The sequence below is a fragment of the Myotis daubentonii genome, chromosome 18, assembly GCF_963259705.1.
Source record: "Myotis daubentonii chromosome 18, mMyoDau2.1, whole genome shotgun sequence".
In the NCBI taxonomy this organism is placed as follows: domain Eukaryota; kingdom Metazoa; phylum Chordata; class Mammalia; order Chiroptera; family Vespertilionidae; genus Myotis; species Myotis daubentonii.
Window position 1 is genome coordinate 22,536,738 of NC_081857.1, and position 20,468 is coordinate 22,557,205.

General features: G+C 40.3%; 1 protein-coding gene across 9 annotated transcripts in view; it reads right to left on the reverse strand.

The window, feature by feature from the left end:
- RASAL2 (RAS protein activator like 2) overlaps positions 1–20,468 on the reverse strand; it is a 258,767-nt gene that overhangs the window by 27,048 nt on the left and 211,251 nt on the right. For all 9 annotated transcript variants that reach the window (XM_059673950.1, XM_059673951.1, XM_059673952.1 and 6 more), the window contains 6 exons: positions 12,890–13,043; positions 9,762–9,860; positions 7,958–8,512; positions 5,502–5,646; positions 1,666–1,810; positions 547–783 (listed from right to left, as the gene is read on the reverse strand). In XM_059673950.1, coding sequence (XP_059529933.1) covers positions 547–783; positions 1,666–1,810; positions 5,502–5,646; positions 7,958–8,512; positions 9,762–9,860; positions 12,890–13,043 — 1,335 coding nt within the window. The remainder of the gene's footprint in view (positions 1–546; positions 784–1,665; positions 1,811–5,501; positions 5,647–7,957; positions 8,513–9,761; positions 9,861–12,889; positions 13,044–20,468) is intronic.

Sequence of the window (20,468 nt, forward strand, 5' to 3'; positions counted from 1 at the left end):
TGGGGGTCCCCTGTCCAAGCCTGACACCTCTGGCGGAGGCGTCAGGCCTGGGCAAGGGGCCGATCAGGTGATCAGAGGGTGATGGGGGTCTAAGCCTCTGGCTGAGGCATCAGGCCTGGGCAAGGAGCAGAGCCAGCAATCGGAGGGGTCTAGGGGTCCCCTGCCCAGGCCTGATGCCTGGGCCAGAGGCATCAGGCCTGGGCTGGGGGCAGAACCAGTGATGGGGGGAATGAGGGTCCCCTGCCCAGGCCTGACACCTCTGTCAGAGGCTTCAGGCCTGGGCAAGGGGCCGATCCTGCGATTGGAGGGTGATGGGGGTCAATGCCTGAGGGTTCCCAGTACGTGAGAGGGGGCAGGCTGGGCTGAGGGACACTCCCCCCCGCCCCACACACACCCAGTGCATGAATTTCCTGCACCGGGCCCCTAGTTTATAATAAAAGTCTTATAACATGAGTGACGAGGATCCCTATCACCACCCAAATTTTATATCTCATATATTTTTTTAAACAATGTTTTGTAAAAAGGGGTTATGGTAGCAACACATACTTGGCAAAGTTAGCCAGGTTCTGAATGACCTTGGCAATCAGAGTCAGAGTCCGAGACGTGCGGTCATCAGGATACTCCTGCATAAGGTTGAACAGACTGGGAGACATGATGGCTGGGCACAGGAAACGCAGGAACAATGAGGCACTGATGAGCCGTTCACTGATGTCTTGCTTCCCGCGGTTCAAGCACTGCTGCTTCCATGATGCAAACACCTCTTTCAGTTCACGAGGGAAAACACTGGGGAAGGGAAAAAGATCAAAATCTCTAAATACCCACAGAAAGTGCAAGCGATCTCACTCTGGCCCAACACACCTCCGATCTAGAGCCAGGCAATGAGGGCCTAGTGGAGGCCTTAAATGGTTTGTGGCTGAGAGGTGGTGGAAAATTCACAGAAGCCCAGATGGAGACTAGAAACCCAAAGCTGTAAAATTCAGGAATTAGTATAAATTTAGTTTTGCAAAGTGGGAAAATGGCATGAGGCTCCTGACTATACCATCTGGTTTAATCAAGATCACCATAATCTCTCTAAAGACTGTTCATCCAAAATCTTCCAAAATCTTACCAACTGCTGGGGTTGGAGCAATGATCAAAAATAACTAACGCGCCGAAGCCGGTTTGGCTCAGTGGATAGAGCGTCGGCCTGTGGACTGAAGGGTCCCGGGTTCGATTCCGGTCGGGGGCATGTACCTGGGTTGTGGGCACATTGCCAATGGGAGATGTGCAGGAGGCGGCTGATCGATGTTTCTCTCTTGTCGATGTTTCTAACTCTCTATCTCTCTCCCTTCCTCTCTGTAAAAAATCAATAAAATATATTAAAAAAAAATAACTAACGCATCTTTTTAACACCAAGTAAATATTTTAGAAACCAATTAGAGAATGTGGTGATAATTTTGTACACAAACATTGTATTTATGTATATAGTTCAGAAATTCTTGGGCTCACAATGGAGGTTTAGATTTTACACAGGAATGTATTAGGGAAACTGTCAGTCTCCCCCCGCCTCCCCTCCTCCCCCCAAGCCCTTCCTTTGGTTGGGAAATAATAGTTAACACCGTGATGACTTTTATATAAAAAATGCAAGTTCCAAAGGTGGTGGATGAAGCACTGATACCAGCTCACCAGTAAGAGTTGATGATCTTGCAAAAAGCCAGTTCACAGCACATTTTCAGGTTGCTCTGATGATCTATCAATTCACTAGATGAACATTTGCTGGGATCCACTTCACAGTTCTCATCTGACTCATACAAAGCTTTGATGAACTCCCCTATTTGAAGAGAGAAGATGACCGATAGTAGAACTATAAATAGGGTCTTCCTAAATAGAACAACAGGACTTAGGATTCCTGTCCTAAAATGCATAATAGGGAATCTTTCTGAGATCTGACAGGGGGATACAAAAGACTGTTCATGAAGGGTCATTGCTTTGGAAACCAAGAGTTATCACCTTCCAAATATCATGTTTATTTTCTTTACCCTGGAAGTGAAAAAAACAGCAATCACCACCATCATCATCATCATGGTATTTATAAAAATAACAATGATACTACTATTAACAATGATATAACTATTTCTTTTATCTGAAACCACAAATAAATGAACATAAATTCATTATTTGTTATAAGGCCCCTTTACCAGGGTGAATAGTGTTATTATCTTAGGAGAAAAAACAACCCTGATGACCACACATCTCGAACTTGGACTCTAACTAGCCCACTTAAGGTTTTAACTGCTAATTCTGGTACCAAACATAGATTTGCGTAAGGATGTCTAGACTTACCTCTTGCAATGGGAACAGTCATTCAATACAGCACAAGATTGTAGCAGAACATCTCTTTATATAATCTGTATTGTTTTTCCAAATAGATTTAGCTTAGAAGCCCTGTTCATATATCCTATTCTCTAAAAGGATATGCCCAACATTCTCTGAAAGAACAAGTCCTTACCGTACATGTTTACCCACCACTATACCTGTATATTTTCTGTTCCATGTTTCACAACGTTTTGTGCTTATTTGTTCATATGTCTGTCTCATCTCTAGGATGAGTACCTTTGGAGGCCAGGGACCATATTCTACTCATGTTCAGATCCCCAGCCTATCAAATAGCTCCCTAAGCACTGCAAGTGCTCAATACATATTTATGATGCATGGTACTATGTGTCCTTGGGTTTTTATAGGCCTTTCTGATAGAGGAGATCTTTCAAAGACCCTTTCAAATCTGCTTATATTACTTGAGGTTCAGGCTAGTTATACTAGATTTTATGAAAGTAAATAATGATTTCTGCAAAATTTAGTAGCAGCAGTGATATAAACAGCATTTTTTTTCCTAGCAAAATGGCTAATACTGAGGTAAATGAAAGCATTTAAAAATAGCTATGAGAGGATGAGAACTGGTTATTTGAAAGAAAAATGCCTGGAGAATAGGAAACAGTGGTGCAGAGAGAAGAAAAAGACTTTGGAGCCAGACAGATCTGGAATCAAATCCTGGACCCATCGCTTAATGATTGTGGGGCCTTGAAAAATCACTTAAGTAGTCTAAGCTTCAGCTGCCGTATTTGGAGAATAGCATAATGACTCCCACTCTACAGAGCTGTGGTGAGGATCTGAAATAATACATGAAAAAATAAAAAGTGTCTAATATGGTGCCTGGCATTTTTAGGGGCTCCATACAATAAGTATTGTTATGTGCAAATTAGGCAACTTTAAAATAGTTTTTCATAAAGTAAAATAACTAAAACTAGTAAAAGGCTTCTAAAAATGTTTACCAAAAGATTTGTATTCAACATGCTTTCAAAGTCTCTATGCTATGTGCTTCTATACTATTTATCCCTTTTAAAGAGTATCTAAATTTAAAACCAAGTCATTATTGTCAAATATTCCATGTAAAAATTAACCCACCTTTAGATTTATATTATAAATATTCTGTTTAGTGAGTTCTTTAAGGTTATACTATCCTGGGAAAATAGTACTAATATTAATAAATAATTTGTGAATTTTAAGAATATTTTTCTTTTATTCTCCAAGAAAAAGAGCCAAATAAATCAAGGGTCTGGAAGTAAACTGTCTAAAATTGCAGCCTAAAATCACCTTCCCCGGCCCCCGATTATGATATATTACAATCCTCCAAAACAGAGAAAATTATTTTACTTTTAAAACTATAACTCATGTCTGATAATGTGGAAAATACCACATTGAAAGGTGAACCTTTTATAGGTTTGTATCCAGAAGCTGCTTGCCCAATCAAAAATTACTGAGACAGATTCAACAATCCATTTACATTTGCTCTCTTGCCTTTGAAAGAAATCAGAGCCAAAGAGGGTGGCTGCTCACTACATGGTGCAAATGTAAGTTTGTGCCCAAAATATTCTGTGTTTTCCATGTGAACCATCAACTTATTGCTATCTAGCATCTAATTTCATGTGCAGAAATAAGTCCACATGTATGAACATATTACTGCTAAAAAAGAATTTGCCTTTGTCACCAAGGATGGAAATCAGGCCTTTTTAGGGTCTGCTTTTCTATATCTCACAGGTGGTATTTCTGTGTGTCACAGGACATTAGTGTGCAATCTGATTTCAATCAGAAAGGTAAAGGGGGCCAACAGATGGAAGATTTAAGTCGTAACTGAGGCAGAGCCTGTGAAGTAAATAGTAATGCTTTAATCAAAAGAAATGAAGATTATATAATATACCTGGTAACTTTTAACTCAATTTTCTTAGAGAATTCTTTAAGTAGTCTAGAAATAGCATCCCTTTTTTCCCCTCCCCAAATGTATGAACTATAGTACAACTTTAATGATTCAGAGCGTTCAGCTGTACTTAATTTAATTTGTTTTTTGGAGAATTCATTGAAAAGTCTTTTTATTTTATTTAATGCTTATGATGAAATCTTCAATTGTATCATTAGAGACTCCTGCCATAGCACATACAATATCAGCTAGAATCAATTTAAGTCTTTGAAAAAGCACATGGTTTCTCTCTTTTTTAGTTGTAGGGATATATATTCCTATTTTTCTTACCTCCCTATACTATAAGCTCCTTGAGGGCAAAATCTATCCAACTCATTCAACATTCTTTATGGTCCTAACAGTCATATGTGCTACTGAACACTTGAAATGTAGCTAGTACAAATTGAAATGTGCAATAAATGTAAAATACACATTGAATTTCAAATAGTATAAAAAAGTAAAGAATTTTTACACATTAATAATTTTTATACTGATTACCTGTTCATAGTTGGATAAAATGTTATTAAAATTAATTTCACCTGTGACTACTAGAAAATTTCAAGTACTCACATATAACCCCATTATGTTTTTATAGGACACAGTTGGTCTACATTCTGTGTGAAGTACAGAAATATGGAGATAAAGAAAATGACTACGTTCTCCAAGGAACTCATGCCTGTTTTATCATGATGTACATTGAAGTGCCCGGCACCGTAACTTACTTTAGTGGTTGATGCCTGGAACTGCAAGTGAGTGACTTAACAGGAACTGCTGAGTGAATAAAAGTCAGTTATTGTTGAAAATTTTGAAGGCCTTGAAGATAGAAACTGAGAGTTGTGGGACTTGGCAAGAGTTTCCTAGTTATTGATGCATGATAACAAATGTTAACACTTTTAAGACAGTACATTTATATCATGATGTAAGTATCCAACACGTCTGGGGAAACAGCCCCCCCCAACTGGTATCATTGTGTATCTGAGACACTTGAGGGTCTTGGGGTAGCTGCACATGCTGATGGGCTTTCTCTTTTTGTACAAATTGTAATAAACCCATCTGCTGTTCTTCTACTGGTGAGTACTGCGGAGACTTCTTAAAGCCACATCTTGAATAACACGCTAGTCAGCTAGACCTAAACAACACCCTGAAGTTTAGCCCAATTTGTTTGTCTCATGAGGATGAAATAACTTAAAATCAAAAGGGGAAGAAAAGAAAATGTTTTCCTTCTCCATACCCAAGGCATCATGAAGATACTGTTGTCCCACCAACTTGAGGTATTCCTCAATGGACTTGGTGGCAATGGTATTCTCTCTGAAGATCAAGACATCATGTTCTCCACAACGATCCACCTCAGACATCACCAAGTCCGTCAGAAAATCCTGGTAGAATAATGTTCAGTCAGGCAGAAAGCAACTGAATAAATAATATACATCAGAAGAGACTGATGAAATACCAGACATCCTGGGAACCCTGCTTTAAAACTAAAGCTACCAGATTCATTTGGAAAAAAAAAAAAAAAGTTAAGTCAGGATAAAATCTTAGGTGTCACCACCTCTAAGTTTAAAATTCCTTCACAGATTTCTCCATTGCACTTGAGTAAGGACCATAATTCTGAGTGCAGCTGACAAGTCTCCATATGTTCTGGTTTCTGTCCACCTTCCTAGCCTCATCTTGTATACACTCTCTCTGTATTCTGGTCCAGCCTCAAGGGCCTCCTTTATAGGTCCTTGAACACACCAAGTCTTTTCTAATACACAGTGCTGTCTATCTACCACAAATTTTGTGCAAATGCTGCTCTCAGTTTTGCTTCATTCACCCCATCATTCCTGCCCCGACTGTCATGAAGTTAATTCCTGGGATCTTTTGGATCTTAGTTAGAACATCCTTTCCTCAGAGAAGTCTGCTCTGACCAACACTGCCATGAACCGCATTAGTCAGGTCCCCATAGCGCACTTCTCGGCATTTCTCACTGTCATCACACTTTTTATTTCTGTAATTACTTGATTAATATCTATTTCCCCTAAAAGACTGTAAGCCCCATGAGGTCAGAGACAGTGTCTATTTTTGTTCACCTCTATATTTTTAAGCACTTAACAGTTCCTGCACATATTAGGTATTCAATATCTAACAGTTACGAATTGGTCCACAGTATCAACATGGAATTTCTTGAACTCAACACTTTAACTTATTTTCTAGGCAGTCTGTCTGCTACACCTCCACCCCCAATCCATCCAGGGAGAAGGAAGGCATGATGAGAAATAAAATTCTTAAGAAATAGCTGCTTCATTTCTTAATGGTCTTAAAGAACATGTTTATTGTTCAGTTTGAAATATGATATCAAATATTTTGAATATGTATTCACTGGATATATCAAAGTCTCTAAAGTACAAGAACAGGGAATATGCAGATTTATTTTTAAATTAAGCATTTTAAATATTAATGGGATTTACTCTGGGCACCTTCAAGTGTGTAAAAGAGTTGTAGACTTAGGAATCAGTATTAAAACTCTTAGGATAAGGGGCAGGAGGAAACTTCTGAGGGTGATGGTAACATTCAGTATCTTGGTTGTGCTGGTGGTTTCAGTGGGAGCATCATCTGTCAAAAATCACTCAATTTTTCACTTTAAATGGGTATAGTTTACTGTTTGTAAATTATACCTCAAAAAGGTTGTTTAAAAAATTCTGCATATGTCCTGAACTTTGAGCTACTAAAAAGCAGAAAGAACATACCCTACAATTTCAAAGATGACAATCAAAATTTCAATGACACCTCACCCCAAATTCTTGAGCTTTTTTAATGCCAGAAACCTAAAGATTATTATCAGTAAATGCAACCACAAAAATTATAATCAATAGGATAATAATACTTAGATAAGGAACTAAGTATTGAATATATCAGCATATTCTGATTTATATCAAGAAAGCATAATAGCAGTTTTGCAAATAAATTATTCTATCTGTGAACGCCTCTAGGTCTGAAACACAATTTTACTGTGGCCAATTTGTATATAATGTAATAGTGACTCAGCCTAATGAAGTGAATATGCCTCATAGAGGTGATAATTACTCTAGTTCAGGCTGATCAAAGACTATCATTTGGTTGTTGTTCTTCATACAATTAACACATTGCTCTTCCTTCATCTTCCTAAATTTTTACTTATATCCAGGATGAAATAAGATTCATATTATACCAATTATGTAACATCCCTTGCTGTTTTTATTCCAAATATAGATTTAATCCCATGAAGATGCTTGCTAATACCTAGCATGCTTCTGGAATACCTCCTTCTGTAACCAGAGTATATGTCACCAGTTAATCTTAACTCAGACAATATATAGTGAGGAGTAAAACCACGGTAAGAAACAACCCTGAATGTACTGTGGGATTATCATGCCCATATCACCAATTTATTTTTCAGACAATAAAGAACTAGCTGTGGTACCTATCTTCAATGCAAATGAACTTTAAATAAATATTTGTGATCTCTCCATTTTATTCCTTTAGTTTTATAATCTCTCTCTTTTCTGGATCTAAGAACTGCTAATAGGCTTCCTTCTCAATTCTTTTTTTCTTTTTTGAGCATTAGTAACAAGTATTTCTCTAATTTGCATCTCCACAGTATCATATTTTGGTGTCTTCATACAAGGTAGGGAAGAAACTTTGGGTAACGTAATCCTCCTTTCCACTTACCTTGGCTCTGCCAGTACTTTGAAGAATGTGCACTAAGGCACAAGCCAACTCCTCTTTATTTCTCACACTAATTACTGGTTCAAGGACAGAACACAGCATGGTATAGTTGCTGGTGACAAATTCTGCAAATTCTTTGTATTGTTCCATAGGCAGAATGGTGATAGTTTGGAAACGCGATTTAATTCGAATAGAAGGTCCTCCTGTCTTTCCTTTGTTCGGTGTAGGTGTACTCACTGGATACCACTTTTCTACAAATTGGCGACCAGTCACACTGGCAGAGGGGATGTTGACTAGACCTACATAATTATTCTTGTCCTTCTTTTTCTTTTTTTCCACATCTTTATAAATGTGAACTGTGATGCTATGAAGAGGTGGAAGGCTGTAGAATTCAAAATGTTCGCCCCAGAAAATATTGTCTGCTTTGGTCTTGCTGGTTGTACGAGCAAAGAGGGTATCATCAAGGCACAGTTCACAGAAATATTTCTTTTTTGGGGCGAGGTCCTTAGCTTCAATGATCCATAAACGAAGAACATTTTCAGCTCGTCTGCAATTGTCCTATAAAGAAGTAATAAAGCTAAGTTTGAGAGCCAAAATCCCAGAAAGACAACATTTTCCTTTTGAAATAAGTGATGCCCGTGGTCGGCAAACTGCGGCTCACGAGCCACATGCGGCTCTTTGGCCCCTTGAGTGTGGCTCTTCCTAAGCCTTAGGAGTACCCTAATTAAATTAATAACAATGTACCTACCTATATAGTTTAAGTTTAAAAAATTTGGCTCTCAAAAGAAATTTCAATCCTACTGTTGATATTTGGCTCTGTTGACTAATGAGTTTGCCAGCTATTGGGTGATGCTGCTTATATACTTCATTACGGGTAATCCTATATAATAAAAGCCTAATATGCTAAGTATCCAGTTGTCTGTTCAACCAATCAAAGTGTAATATGCTAATGACATGTTAAGGCCCCTCAACCGCTCACTATGACGTGCACTGACCACCAGGGGGCAGACAGTTGACCAGTTGCTATGACGTGCACTGACCACCAAGGAGCAGACGCTCCGACTTGTAGGTTAGCTTGCTGCTGGGATCCGGCAGATCAGGACTGAGCTAGATGGGCCCGACATGCCCTGGAGACCTCCTGCGGTCCCTCCCTGGCTGGCCAACCTCCCGTGTCCCTCCCGGCCCCAACTGTGCACCAATGGGGTCCCTTGGCTTGGCCTGCGCCTTCTCGCAATCCGGGACCCCTTGGGCGATGTCGGAGAGCAGGTTTCGGCCCCATCCACAGGCCAGGCCGAGGGACCCCAGTGGTGCATGAATTTGTGCACCGGGCCTCTAGTAAATAAATAATGAAAGGAATTATTGTATCATTATTCAGGATAATAGGAAACTCTAAATAGAATGTATCAGAATTTTACAGAGCCATATACATTCTATTTTATTTGGGTTACAAAATATCATTCTGTAACATAAGTTCTCATGTAGCTACCCTTGTGGCAACTCGACTAATGTCTACAAATAAAAAAAGATAAGTAGTTAAGAAACTTGTGTTCTAGTCCCATTTCTATCATGTATTAGCTTCTGATTTGGGCAGGTTACTTAAATTCTCTGAGTCTTCTTATCTACATTGGTAAAAACATGATAATAACTGCAATAAAATTATGTTCAGCATAAAATGGCATAATACGTTTGAAATGGCGAATGTGTTTAAAAAGTTCTATAAAAATTAAGGTATTATCACTGCATTTAGCTTCTATCAACTTACTGCTTATAGAGTTACACATTTTTTAGACCTCAAAGCCACTATTACCTTATTTGGTTGAACTGTCCTGCGAAGGTTTTCCATCCACTTATCTCTTTCTGAAGCAGAGTTACAGCTGAAGCATTTACTTCCACTCAAGTAGGTAACCTTCAACATAAAGGTTAGACATAAAGAAAATAAAACATAGGGCTTGAGGGCTCTAGTTTCCTAATTGTATTGTTTGAGTTAAGATATGCTATGAACCAAAACCATACTACATGAAACCAGCTTTGTGATTCTACTGGTATATCTACATCTACGTCCACTTTTTGCTTTGTTTGCATCCTCACTTATCTCCTGATGAGACAACAAAAGCCAGTGAGAATTCAGCTCAGGATCCTAAAACTGTTCTGAAATACCAAAATTAAAAACCTTTCAGGACACATCTTAAATGAACTGCTAATGAATATGTTCAATTCTGAGAGACTTAATAAAGAATAACTAAAAAGGGAAGAGAGGAGTCTCTAAAACAGATTATCCCATTTCTTGGGACTGCTTTTGAGGCATCAGGCTCTACCCCTCCCCTTCTCCATCTTGGCTGAAACACCACAAACTCAACCTTCACTCACCACCTGTTCTCCTACTTCCCCCACTCCAGTTTCCTGTAATTAGAGGACCAAAAAAAAAGTAATAATAATAATCACTATCCAGAGAGGAGAGAAAAGAATGAGCTGCATTAGCAGTCATCCTACCAGAGTCAGAAGCAGAGGACCACTCAATCCCCTCACCCTTTGCCCATCTATATAAAAGCCCAGTGACCAGAACAGGGGCCCGACCAGAACAAATGGAATGACCAATGGCTATGACGTGCACTGCAGCAACTAACCGGCCCGATCCAGCCCCCAACACCTCGATTGCGGGCAGGGCCAGCCAGCCAACCACCCGTGGCCCCTCCCCGCGCTGGCCTAACCCAATGGGCCCCCACCTGTGCACAAATTCATGCACCAGGCCTCTAGTGTTTAATAAAAACCTTCCACCCAGACCCCATCACCATGTCTTGTTCTCCAAGATTGCCCGCTCTCACTTCTCAAGTGCATATTGCCATGTTAATAAATTATTCCGTTATGCTAAATCTTTCTGTCACCCTCTTGAATTCCTTCTTATTCTGTGACAAGGACCTGGATCAGGTTGAGGCCTCCCTGGGTGCCCCCTAGCACCACATTCATTATAATATTACTAGAGGCCCGGTGCATGAAATTCATGCACTGGGGGGAGGTGTCCCTCAGTCCAGCCTGCACCTTCTTCAATCTGGGACTCCTTCAGGGGTGTCCGACTGCTGGTTTAGGCCCAATCCCCAGCAGTCAGAACTTCCTCTCACAATCTGGGACTGCTGGCTCCCAATCGCTCACCTGCCTGCCTGCCTGATTGTTCCTAACCGCTTCTGCCTGCCAGCCTGATCACCCCCTAACCACTTCCCTGCTAGCCTGATCGACGCCTAACTGCTCCCCTGCTGGCCCGATCGCCTCCAACTGCCCTCCCCTGCCAGCCTGGTTGCCCCTAACTGCCCTCCCCTGCAGGCCTGGTCCCCCCAAAACTGCCCTACCCTACAGGCCTGGTCCCCCCAACTGCTCTCCCCTGCCGGCCTGATCCTCCCACAACTGTCCTCCCCTGCTGGCCTGATCACCCACAACTGCCCTCCCCTGCCGGCCATCTTGCAGCGGCCATCTTTTGACCACATGGGGGCGGCCATCTTGTGCGAGGTGTGACAGTCAATTTGCATATTACAGCTTTATTATCTACACTAATAAAAGAGAAAGATGCAAACTGACCGTACCTTCACAACTCCCACTAGCCAATCAGGAGTGAGTATGCAAATTAGCCCAACAAAGATGGCAGGTTAATTTGCATGCACAGGCACTGAGCGGCCGGGGGCAGGGCGGGACGCAGGCATTCCATACTGCCCCAGCTGCTCAGCAGCGTGGGAAGGAGAAAAGGTGGCTCTGGGCCGGAACGAAGGTAGAAAGGCGGCTCCGGCCAGAGCGAAGGCGGTGCTAGCAGCCAAGGGAAGGAAGGCCCATTCTTGCATGAATCTTCATGCATTGGGCCTCTAGTATAGGATAAGATGGTATTAATGAAACTGACAGAGTTACCAGTACTGGGTTATTGTCTTTGGAATCTATATCTCCTCCACTAGGCAACTCACTTGTGATTTCTAGTCTTTAGGAGGGTAACCTGACCACTATTATCATTTTTCTTTAAAAATGGAACATGTGACCTATATGCCTAGCACTTAACACTGGGCTTGGTATACAACCTGTTGAACCGACTTTTAAAATACAGGAAGTTCAAGTGACTTTCAAGAAAAACACTAACAAGTGACTTGTCCAAATTGCTAAGTGTGCTCATATATTAACTCAATTTCAGATTACAACCTAGTAAATTAGATCAGATTATATATTCTGATCTAATATGGTAGCTACTAGCCACATATGACTAGCGAACACCTGAAATGAATGTAACTAGTTCAAATTGAAATGCGCTATAAATGTAAAATTCACAGGAGATTTTGAAGACTTAGTACCCTCCTCCCCTAAAAAAGAATGGTAAAAAAAAATCTCATTGATAAGTTTTATATTAGTGACATGTTGAAATGGTTAAGGACAATTTGTTCATTTAAGAAATCAGGCACCTGTAATGTGCCAGGAACTGTGCAAGGTGCAGGGGATTATAAAAAATAAGTAAGACATGGTCCCAGATCTTAAACTGCCCATGAAAGAGTTAGAAAAATTACCTTTTGGTCAATTTCCTCAGAGAATCATTAAAACTGGGGCTTAGACTTTTAGGAGAAAAATAACAAGATAGTGTTTGATATCTTTATCAATACTAAAAAACTGAAATACAAATTTAATATTATTGTTAGTCTTGTGGCCTCTGCTGAGAATGTACTAAAGAACTCATTTACTTTGAAAGCAGATGAAGTCAAAAGGAATGAGAAGCCATCATTGATAACTTTAACCACCAATAAAATTAGATTGACAGATTTCTAAGCCTTTTCCCTAGAAGTAGGTAATTTCCAGTAACTAAAAACTAGTTAAGATGATCAAATCATCAACACCATAGTAATAAAAACACAGAATTATTGGATAGAAGATCTGCTAGTTGTTCAACTACTCTTCCTTTTTTCTATACTTTTTTACCTCAAAGCAGAAGTCTTGTCCAAGGATGCTACTATGAAGCGGTTTCACGGATACAGGCTCCCCTCTGCCAAGATCCAGACACTCCACTGCACTGCATGGGCTCAGCAAGGACTCATGGGAACGGGATTCTTTCAGTTTAGGCAGCCCACGAGACCTAACATAGAAAAAGATATGTAAGACAATGTAACTACATGGCCAAAAAGGAAATGACAGTCTAATGCAGTGGAGGCTGACAAGAAATGTATAAATAACTAAAGAAAAAATAAATGAGGAGTAAATTAATAGTTAATCTGTAACAATAACAGTAACCATATTTATGTGGCACATATAAACCGTATATATTTATTTGTGTGTACTCACACACAATTTTTCCTCAATAAAGCAAATGCATATCATAATTTTACTAGTCTCAAGGGAGCTCAAAGCTCCAGTACAGATGTTTTTACCCTCACTCCTGTTTGAAGATGGAGAAATATATACTATTCAAGGTTATCTTATATACTCTTATTTGTACAAAGGTATTATCAAAAGACATTATTTCTTCTTTTCAGATTATCCTCTTCTATTACTGATAAACACACACACACACAGTCAGAGCCAAGCTTTTCAGCACACGACCCTGCCTTTCAAAAGGGCTGATTTCCATCTCAATATGACATTCTTTTCTGGCAAGCTTTTGGTTCTATCCATGCTTTACTGTATAAATATGAATTAAGAATAAAATGCCTTGAAGAAACCTCCCATCCACAAAAGAAATGTTCAAGCTCTCATCTAGAAGAACAGTTCTTTGTGAATACCATTCAGGCATCCTGACTGATTTTGTTTCCTAGCTGTTTAAAAAAGAAGGCTGGGAATCATGACTCTTGTCACCATAGGAGCTAGAATTTTACTATCTTCCCCTCAGAGGAATCAGCAAAGTCAAACAATATAATGCACAATATTTTTGAATTCAGTAATGGATAGCCATGCAGTTTTACTCAGTAATTATATTATTTATTGGCTGAAAACCCCACAGTTTTTAATATATAAATGAATATATATATATATATATATATATATATATATATACACACACACACACACACACACACACACACACACACACACACACACACATATATATATATAATTTCGAGAAGTACCTAGTAATAGGGATAAAAAGAAATGCCTTGTGTGAAGACATTAATTTTTGTAAAATATATTAAATAAGCAACTTCATTCATTTCCTTGAAATAACCATGAAAACAGTAAAAGGAACTGAAATATCAGAAATGTCAGAGTAGCTTTCAGTTAAATTATAATGAGATATAGAAAATTAGCACTAAAGGCTGCTCTTTCCCTCTGTTTCTATTCTAACATCATTTAATAAACTCCATATAATAGGAAACATCTTAAGCAACAGGATTTTACTCCATTCTTTTCATTTAATGTTTAGACTAACAAACGTGTGCTCTGATATTCAGCAGTCTTTTTAAGGTCAAAAAGCCAATAATTATATTTAGCACTAATAATACACAAAAGTGTGCACAAAAGCCAACTAATGTTGCACGAAAGTATGCATAAAAGCCAAATAATGTTTTGTACATAAAAATGTAGCAGCTCCACATTTATTTCCTTTAGTTTTACTGGATAAGATAATGACATGTTATATAATGCAACAACTATAAATAATTAAATGCTAAAATAATTTTACTTTAATGTGATTAGCGTGCAACTTTCCCACTATGCTTCACAGGAAGCTTGGTTGAGGCAATAGGATACTGTAATCTTTTTAAAACATACAGAAAACAACAATTCCAGCCCATTTTCCCAGGAGGAGTTATTTGGACGGAAAAAGCCTCACACTCGGATAGTGAGCCTCACAACAGGAAACCAAAAGGCATATTTAACATAGAAGGAGGGATGACAAAAGGCTCACTTTTATTTTTAAAATTCTCTAGGAAAATATTATAAAACAAAACTTAATTTTATTTCAAACAAAATAAATGTCTACCTACATGAAGCAATTGTACAGCCAACTGGCAGTGCAACCCCAAAGCATAGCGGTGCCACATGTCACGGTATAGCAAGTCACTTTCTGAACTACATCTCAGAAAACAACTCTCTGTTTAGAAGACAAGAACCAATAGAAGATGGTTTCCCTGCTGCCTTCGATTACTGATAACATCTTTGGATCAATGTTTTCCAGGAGTAATTTCAAATCCTCAACAGAAGCAGAACAGAAAGACAAACAGCAGAACACGAAATCATCTTCTAAACAGACGGCAGGATCGGTAATATTCCTTCCTCTCTTTCTCAGACTGCATCAGCCCCTTAGGTAACACAAACAAGGTTCCTGGGCTCTAGGCTGGGCTGTTGCCATGGTGCTACACCTATAAGGAGATTAGAGCTGAAGGCAGCAGGGAGAAGCTGCAGCTTGAAGGACTCAAGGAGCATGCTCTGCAAGCTTACCACTTTAAGAGAGGAAGAAAGGAATGGCAAGGTCCTCACCCACTTCCATTAACAATTTCTCATAGTCAAAGGCTGTAGGAAAAACTGAGGCAACCTGGGGGTGGAGGAGAATCTCTTAACTCTACTAGGAAACAAAGCTGAGAAGTTTTAGCTTGCTCCATATGATTCCCTGCCTCCTGTTAGAAGGTATTTGCTACTTTCTACCTTGCAAGAACAATCTTTCTCTCACATCTGTTCTATTTTCTGTGCAGTGATTACTCTAATGTTTCTAGGTATCATTTTACATTTATCTTATCTGGGTTACACATTCTTTTTTCTTTTAGAAAAAATTGGGTAAAATTCTTTATTCACTGAATTTCCAATGCTTAACAAACTTCATTTCGATACTCAGGTCTAACTTCCAAACATAGCTATAAACAGATTTTGCAACCAAGTTATTTGGAATTAGAATTCAAAACTTCTCCCAGTTACTGAAACAGCATTAATACATAGTTCAGAATCTCCTATTGTTCACCATTTATGTATGTATGTATGTATGTGCACATACTTACACCCACCCAGTGAACTGAACCCCAAAGTCATTAATATGTTCCACATTACTACTGAATAAATAAGCAAGCCCTTCCTGTATTGGGAAGAAAGTATCTCTTCGAAGACAGAAGTAATTCCCAGAGAAGCAGGATTACAGTAAACAGTAAGATCAAGCAGCCTGGGAATGGCTGGGGGATGGGTGAGTGGGGATGGCATTATCTGTGCAAATATTTATACATAATAGCATCAGTAACCTCAAATCCCCTCTAAATCATGTTTACCATCTCCTATACCTTCATAAGAATTGATTTTCTTAGATCTGCTAAATAGAGAATTTTAGCAGCTGGTGAGGCAGCTTGCTTACTTCTCTAATGGAAAGCAAAATGTGAATTTATTGAGAGAATAAAAATTTAAAACATTTTTTCCAGTCCACTTTGACAATGACCCTCATTAAGAAACCTAACTTTGAAAGTGAATCCCTTGAGTTCTTTCCCTGACCCACACCCACACCCACACCCCTACCCACCAACGCCAAACACTGTGTAAGGATAATTCAGGGCTCCAATTTGACTATTTCTCGCTTTAATCATGAAACTGCTTTCCAGAAGCAATATTAGTTCTTAGTAGTAACACCATGGTTTTACATTTTTTTTAAGATCAGCCAACAACCTTGATTTCTGTGTAAGCTCTGAGTCTAAGACCTCCCTCTAGCAATGTGAGAGGTAAGGGTTAAAAATCTAACTGCTTTGCAGATGAAGATTACCTGCAGCTTCTGACGGCTTGTTGAGATAAACTACAGGCAGGAGAGGCTTTCTATTACTTACTACAGTGAGTGACTATTATATTGCTTTAACACACATGCGTATCTGAAAAGAGTCTTAAAAGACAAATGTGAAGGGGTGGGGTATGAGGAGCCAACACACACACCACTGGATACAGTGATGATGAAGGAAAAGGGAGTCAGCTTAACTTTGATTAGTGCAGCGTTAAGTAAAACACAGCTGGATTTTACTCAGCTGAACCATACAGAAGCCAGATTTCCCCCAAAGCACCAACAGTGCTTGGATGTGCTAGCTCAATCTGCCACATGTTTAGATTCAACCCCAAACTTGGGAAACTTTTCATTAAAAATGCTTATTGCCACACAAAATCCTGTATTCCAGTGCAGGTGAATTTCTGCTTGGCTTGGCAGTCCTGACTCCAGATTGATCCACTGAATTCTTGAAGAGACAGCTCAGCTTTAAGTGGGTGCAGCAATGTATATTCGCGGCAGTTGGACTCACCTGAAAATTTCCCAGGTAGTAATTAACAAAATTTGTTTACCCTAACACCAGCAAATTCACACAGGGTCTAATCATTTTTTTTTTTTTAAATTGCATCTGAGATCTCACTTTGGGAAAAATATAGCTTTACTTGTTTCCCAATTTCAATTGTTTTTCAAACCCGGTATCCATGAAAACATCCAACTGATGTTTTCTGTTTGTAAAAGCATATCCTTTCCTATACTACAACGCTAAAGGTTTCCCTTGATGAATTAAAGGAGAAATTAAAGTTCATTCACCAGAGTTCTACTTGTGTGTCAAAAAAAAAAAAAAAAAGTCCTTCTAGCTGCACTGGGTATCTGCTGCAGTGAAAGCCAGTTCCCGCTGCTTCTATTACTTACTGCTTTTATGTTAGCTTAAAAGAAACCCACACAACCAGCACACAAAAAGCTTTTTATGGAAACATAACATACACTGTTGATCTTCCTTCTCCCTGTTCTCTGCCTCTAGACAGGATGGTCTAATGAGCCCAGCTGCTAATGGTAAAAAAGGATACTTGTCAACCTGAGTTGTCACTTAAAATGAACAAACACATGGGAAGGAAATATATCATCATAGACAAAAATGACATTCAAGGTATTTTGGTACAAATACACGTATATATACAATGAAGTTGGACACAGAGGAAGACAAGATTATAAATATTAAAACACGTTCTGGAGGGCAGAAAATTCAACTAGCCTCCAATATGACAATCTCTTTACAGAAATTGTACCATATTCTTTTTTTGTCCTTAAATTACAAATGGAATAAACTCTACTATGCCTAAACAATTTAATATAAACACAACTATATTGAATTAAAAAACACCCATGAAACTAAACCAAACCACACTCATAAACCAACTCAACTAACATACTTGCTATTTAAAGGGTGAATGAAAACACTAATAATTTTTCTTTCTCTTTTTCTGAATTTGTTTAGACTTTTAATCTCATTATTGCCATAAAATTAAGTATGGATGAAAAGAGGGTAAACGAAGGAAAAATTGATGGAGTTCAATGACATTTACTTGTTAATCATTCTTAGGAATGATTATTTGCTTTCCCATTAGTTTCTAGTTTGGCTGAATAAATGAATATATGTATGAATCCATTTATCCATCAATAATTACTTGGTGTGCAATATGTCAGGCACTATGTTACAAGTAGATGAAAAAAAGACAATGGAAGACAGACTCCCTATAACTGGCTTGGCAGGAGCAACTTTGCAGTTTTGATTAATATCTTAGACTGAACAAGAGCTAAAAATCATAAAACTTCTAAAATCTAGAAAAAACATATGTGAAAATCTCTTGGGACACCAAAAAAACCCATAAACATTGCTGGTGGGAATGTAAAATAGTACAGGTACTCCAGAAAATAGTTTGATAGTTTCTTATAAACCTAAACATGTACTTACCATACAACCCAGCAATTGCATCCTTGTGTGTTAGCACCAGAGAAAGGAAAACTTACGTGTATACAACTGTTCACAGCAACGTTATTCATAATAGGTAAAAACTAAAAACAACTCAAATGTTCTTCAGTGGGTGAATGGTTTAACCAGCTCTGATACATCCATACAGTGAATACTATCCAGCAACATGAGGAACAAAACTATTGAAAGATACAACCACTTGGATGGATTTCAAGGGCATTCTATTTAGTTGGGGAGAGGGGGGGGCAATCTTAAATGGTTCATACTATATGATTCCATTTATATAACACTAGGGGCCTGGTGCACGAAATTCGTGCACTGGGTGTGTGGGGGGGGGGAGTGTCCCTCAGCCCAGCCTGCCCCCTCTCACATACTGGGAGCCCTCAGGCGTTGACCCCCATCACCCTCCAATCGCAGGATCGGCCCCTTGCCCAGGCCTGACGCCTCTGACAGAGGCGTCAGGCCTGGGCAGGGGACCCTCATTTCCCCCCATCACTGGTTCTGCCCCCAGCCCAGGCCTGATGCCTCAGCCAGAGGCGTAGACCCCCATCACCCTCCAATCGCCTGATCGGCCCCTTGCCCAGGCCTGACGCCTCCGCCAGAGGTGTCAGGCTTGGACAGGGGACCCCCATTTCCCCCTGATCACTGGCTCTGGCCCCCACCCAGGCCTGAGGCCTCTGGCCCAGGAATCATGCCTGGGCTGGGGACCCCCATCTCCCTCTGATCACTTGCTCCACCCCCCGCCCAAGCCTGACGCCTCTGACCCAGGCTTCAGGCCTGGGCAAGGGGACCATCATATCCCCCCAATCCCCGGCTCCGCCCCCAACCCAGGCCTGATGCCTCAGCCAGAGGAGTTGACCCTCATCACCCTCGGATCACCAATCACCGGATCGGCCCCTTGACCAGGCCTGAGGCCTCTGGCAGAGGTGTCAGGCCTGGGCAGGGGACCCCCAGCTCCCCGTGGTTGCAGGCTCTGCCCCTGCCCAGGCCTAACACCTCTGGCCTAGGCGTCGGCCCGGGCAGTGGGGACCCGCAGCTGCAGCGGCCCCGCGATCGTGGGCTCCGCTTTAGGCCCAGGCAAGGGACCCCTAGCTCCCGGGACTGCCAGCTTCGACCGTGCCCAGCTCCCATCACTGGCTCCACCCCTACTTCCTGCTATCATTGGCCAGGGCGGAAAAGGCACCTGATTCTCTGATCATGGCTGGGGGGCAGGGCAAAGGCGGCCCCAGGGCCGCCTTTGCCCTGCCCCCCAGCTCTTACCTCCCCCCTGGGTTTCCGATCACTGTCAGTGGCAGGGTGCTTCTTCCTGCTTTCCCTTTCGCCTCCCTGCATTGTGCCTACATATGCAAATTAACCGCCATCTTGTTGGCAGTTAATTTGCATATAGCCCTGATTAGCCAATGAAAAGGGTATCGTTGTACGCCAATTACCATTTTTCTCTTTTATTAGATAGGATTCTTGAAATAAACCTATAGAAATGTAAAAAAAAAAAAATGCCCTGGCTGTGGATAGAGGGTCAGCCCAAGGACTGAGGAGTTCTAGGTTCGATTCCAGTCAAGGGCACATGCCCAGGTTTCAGGCTCGATCCCCAGTAGAGAGCATGCAGGAGGCAGCCGATCAATGATTCTCTCGCATCGTTGATGTTTCTCTCTCTCTCTCTCTCTCTCTCTCTCTCTCTCTCTCTCTCTCTCTCTCTCCTTTCCCTTCAATAAAGATATATTAAAAAAAGAAAAGAAATGTAAAAAAAATTACTGGTTGATAGGAGACAGGAAAGGATGGGAGAGGCGGGTATAACTGTAAAGGGGTAGCAGGAGTTCTTTCTGGAAAAGGAACTATTCTGTACCTTGATTGTGGTA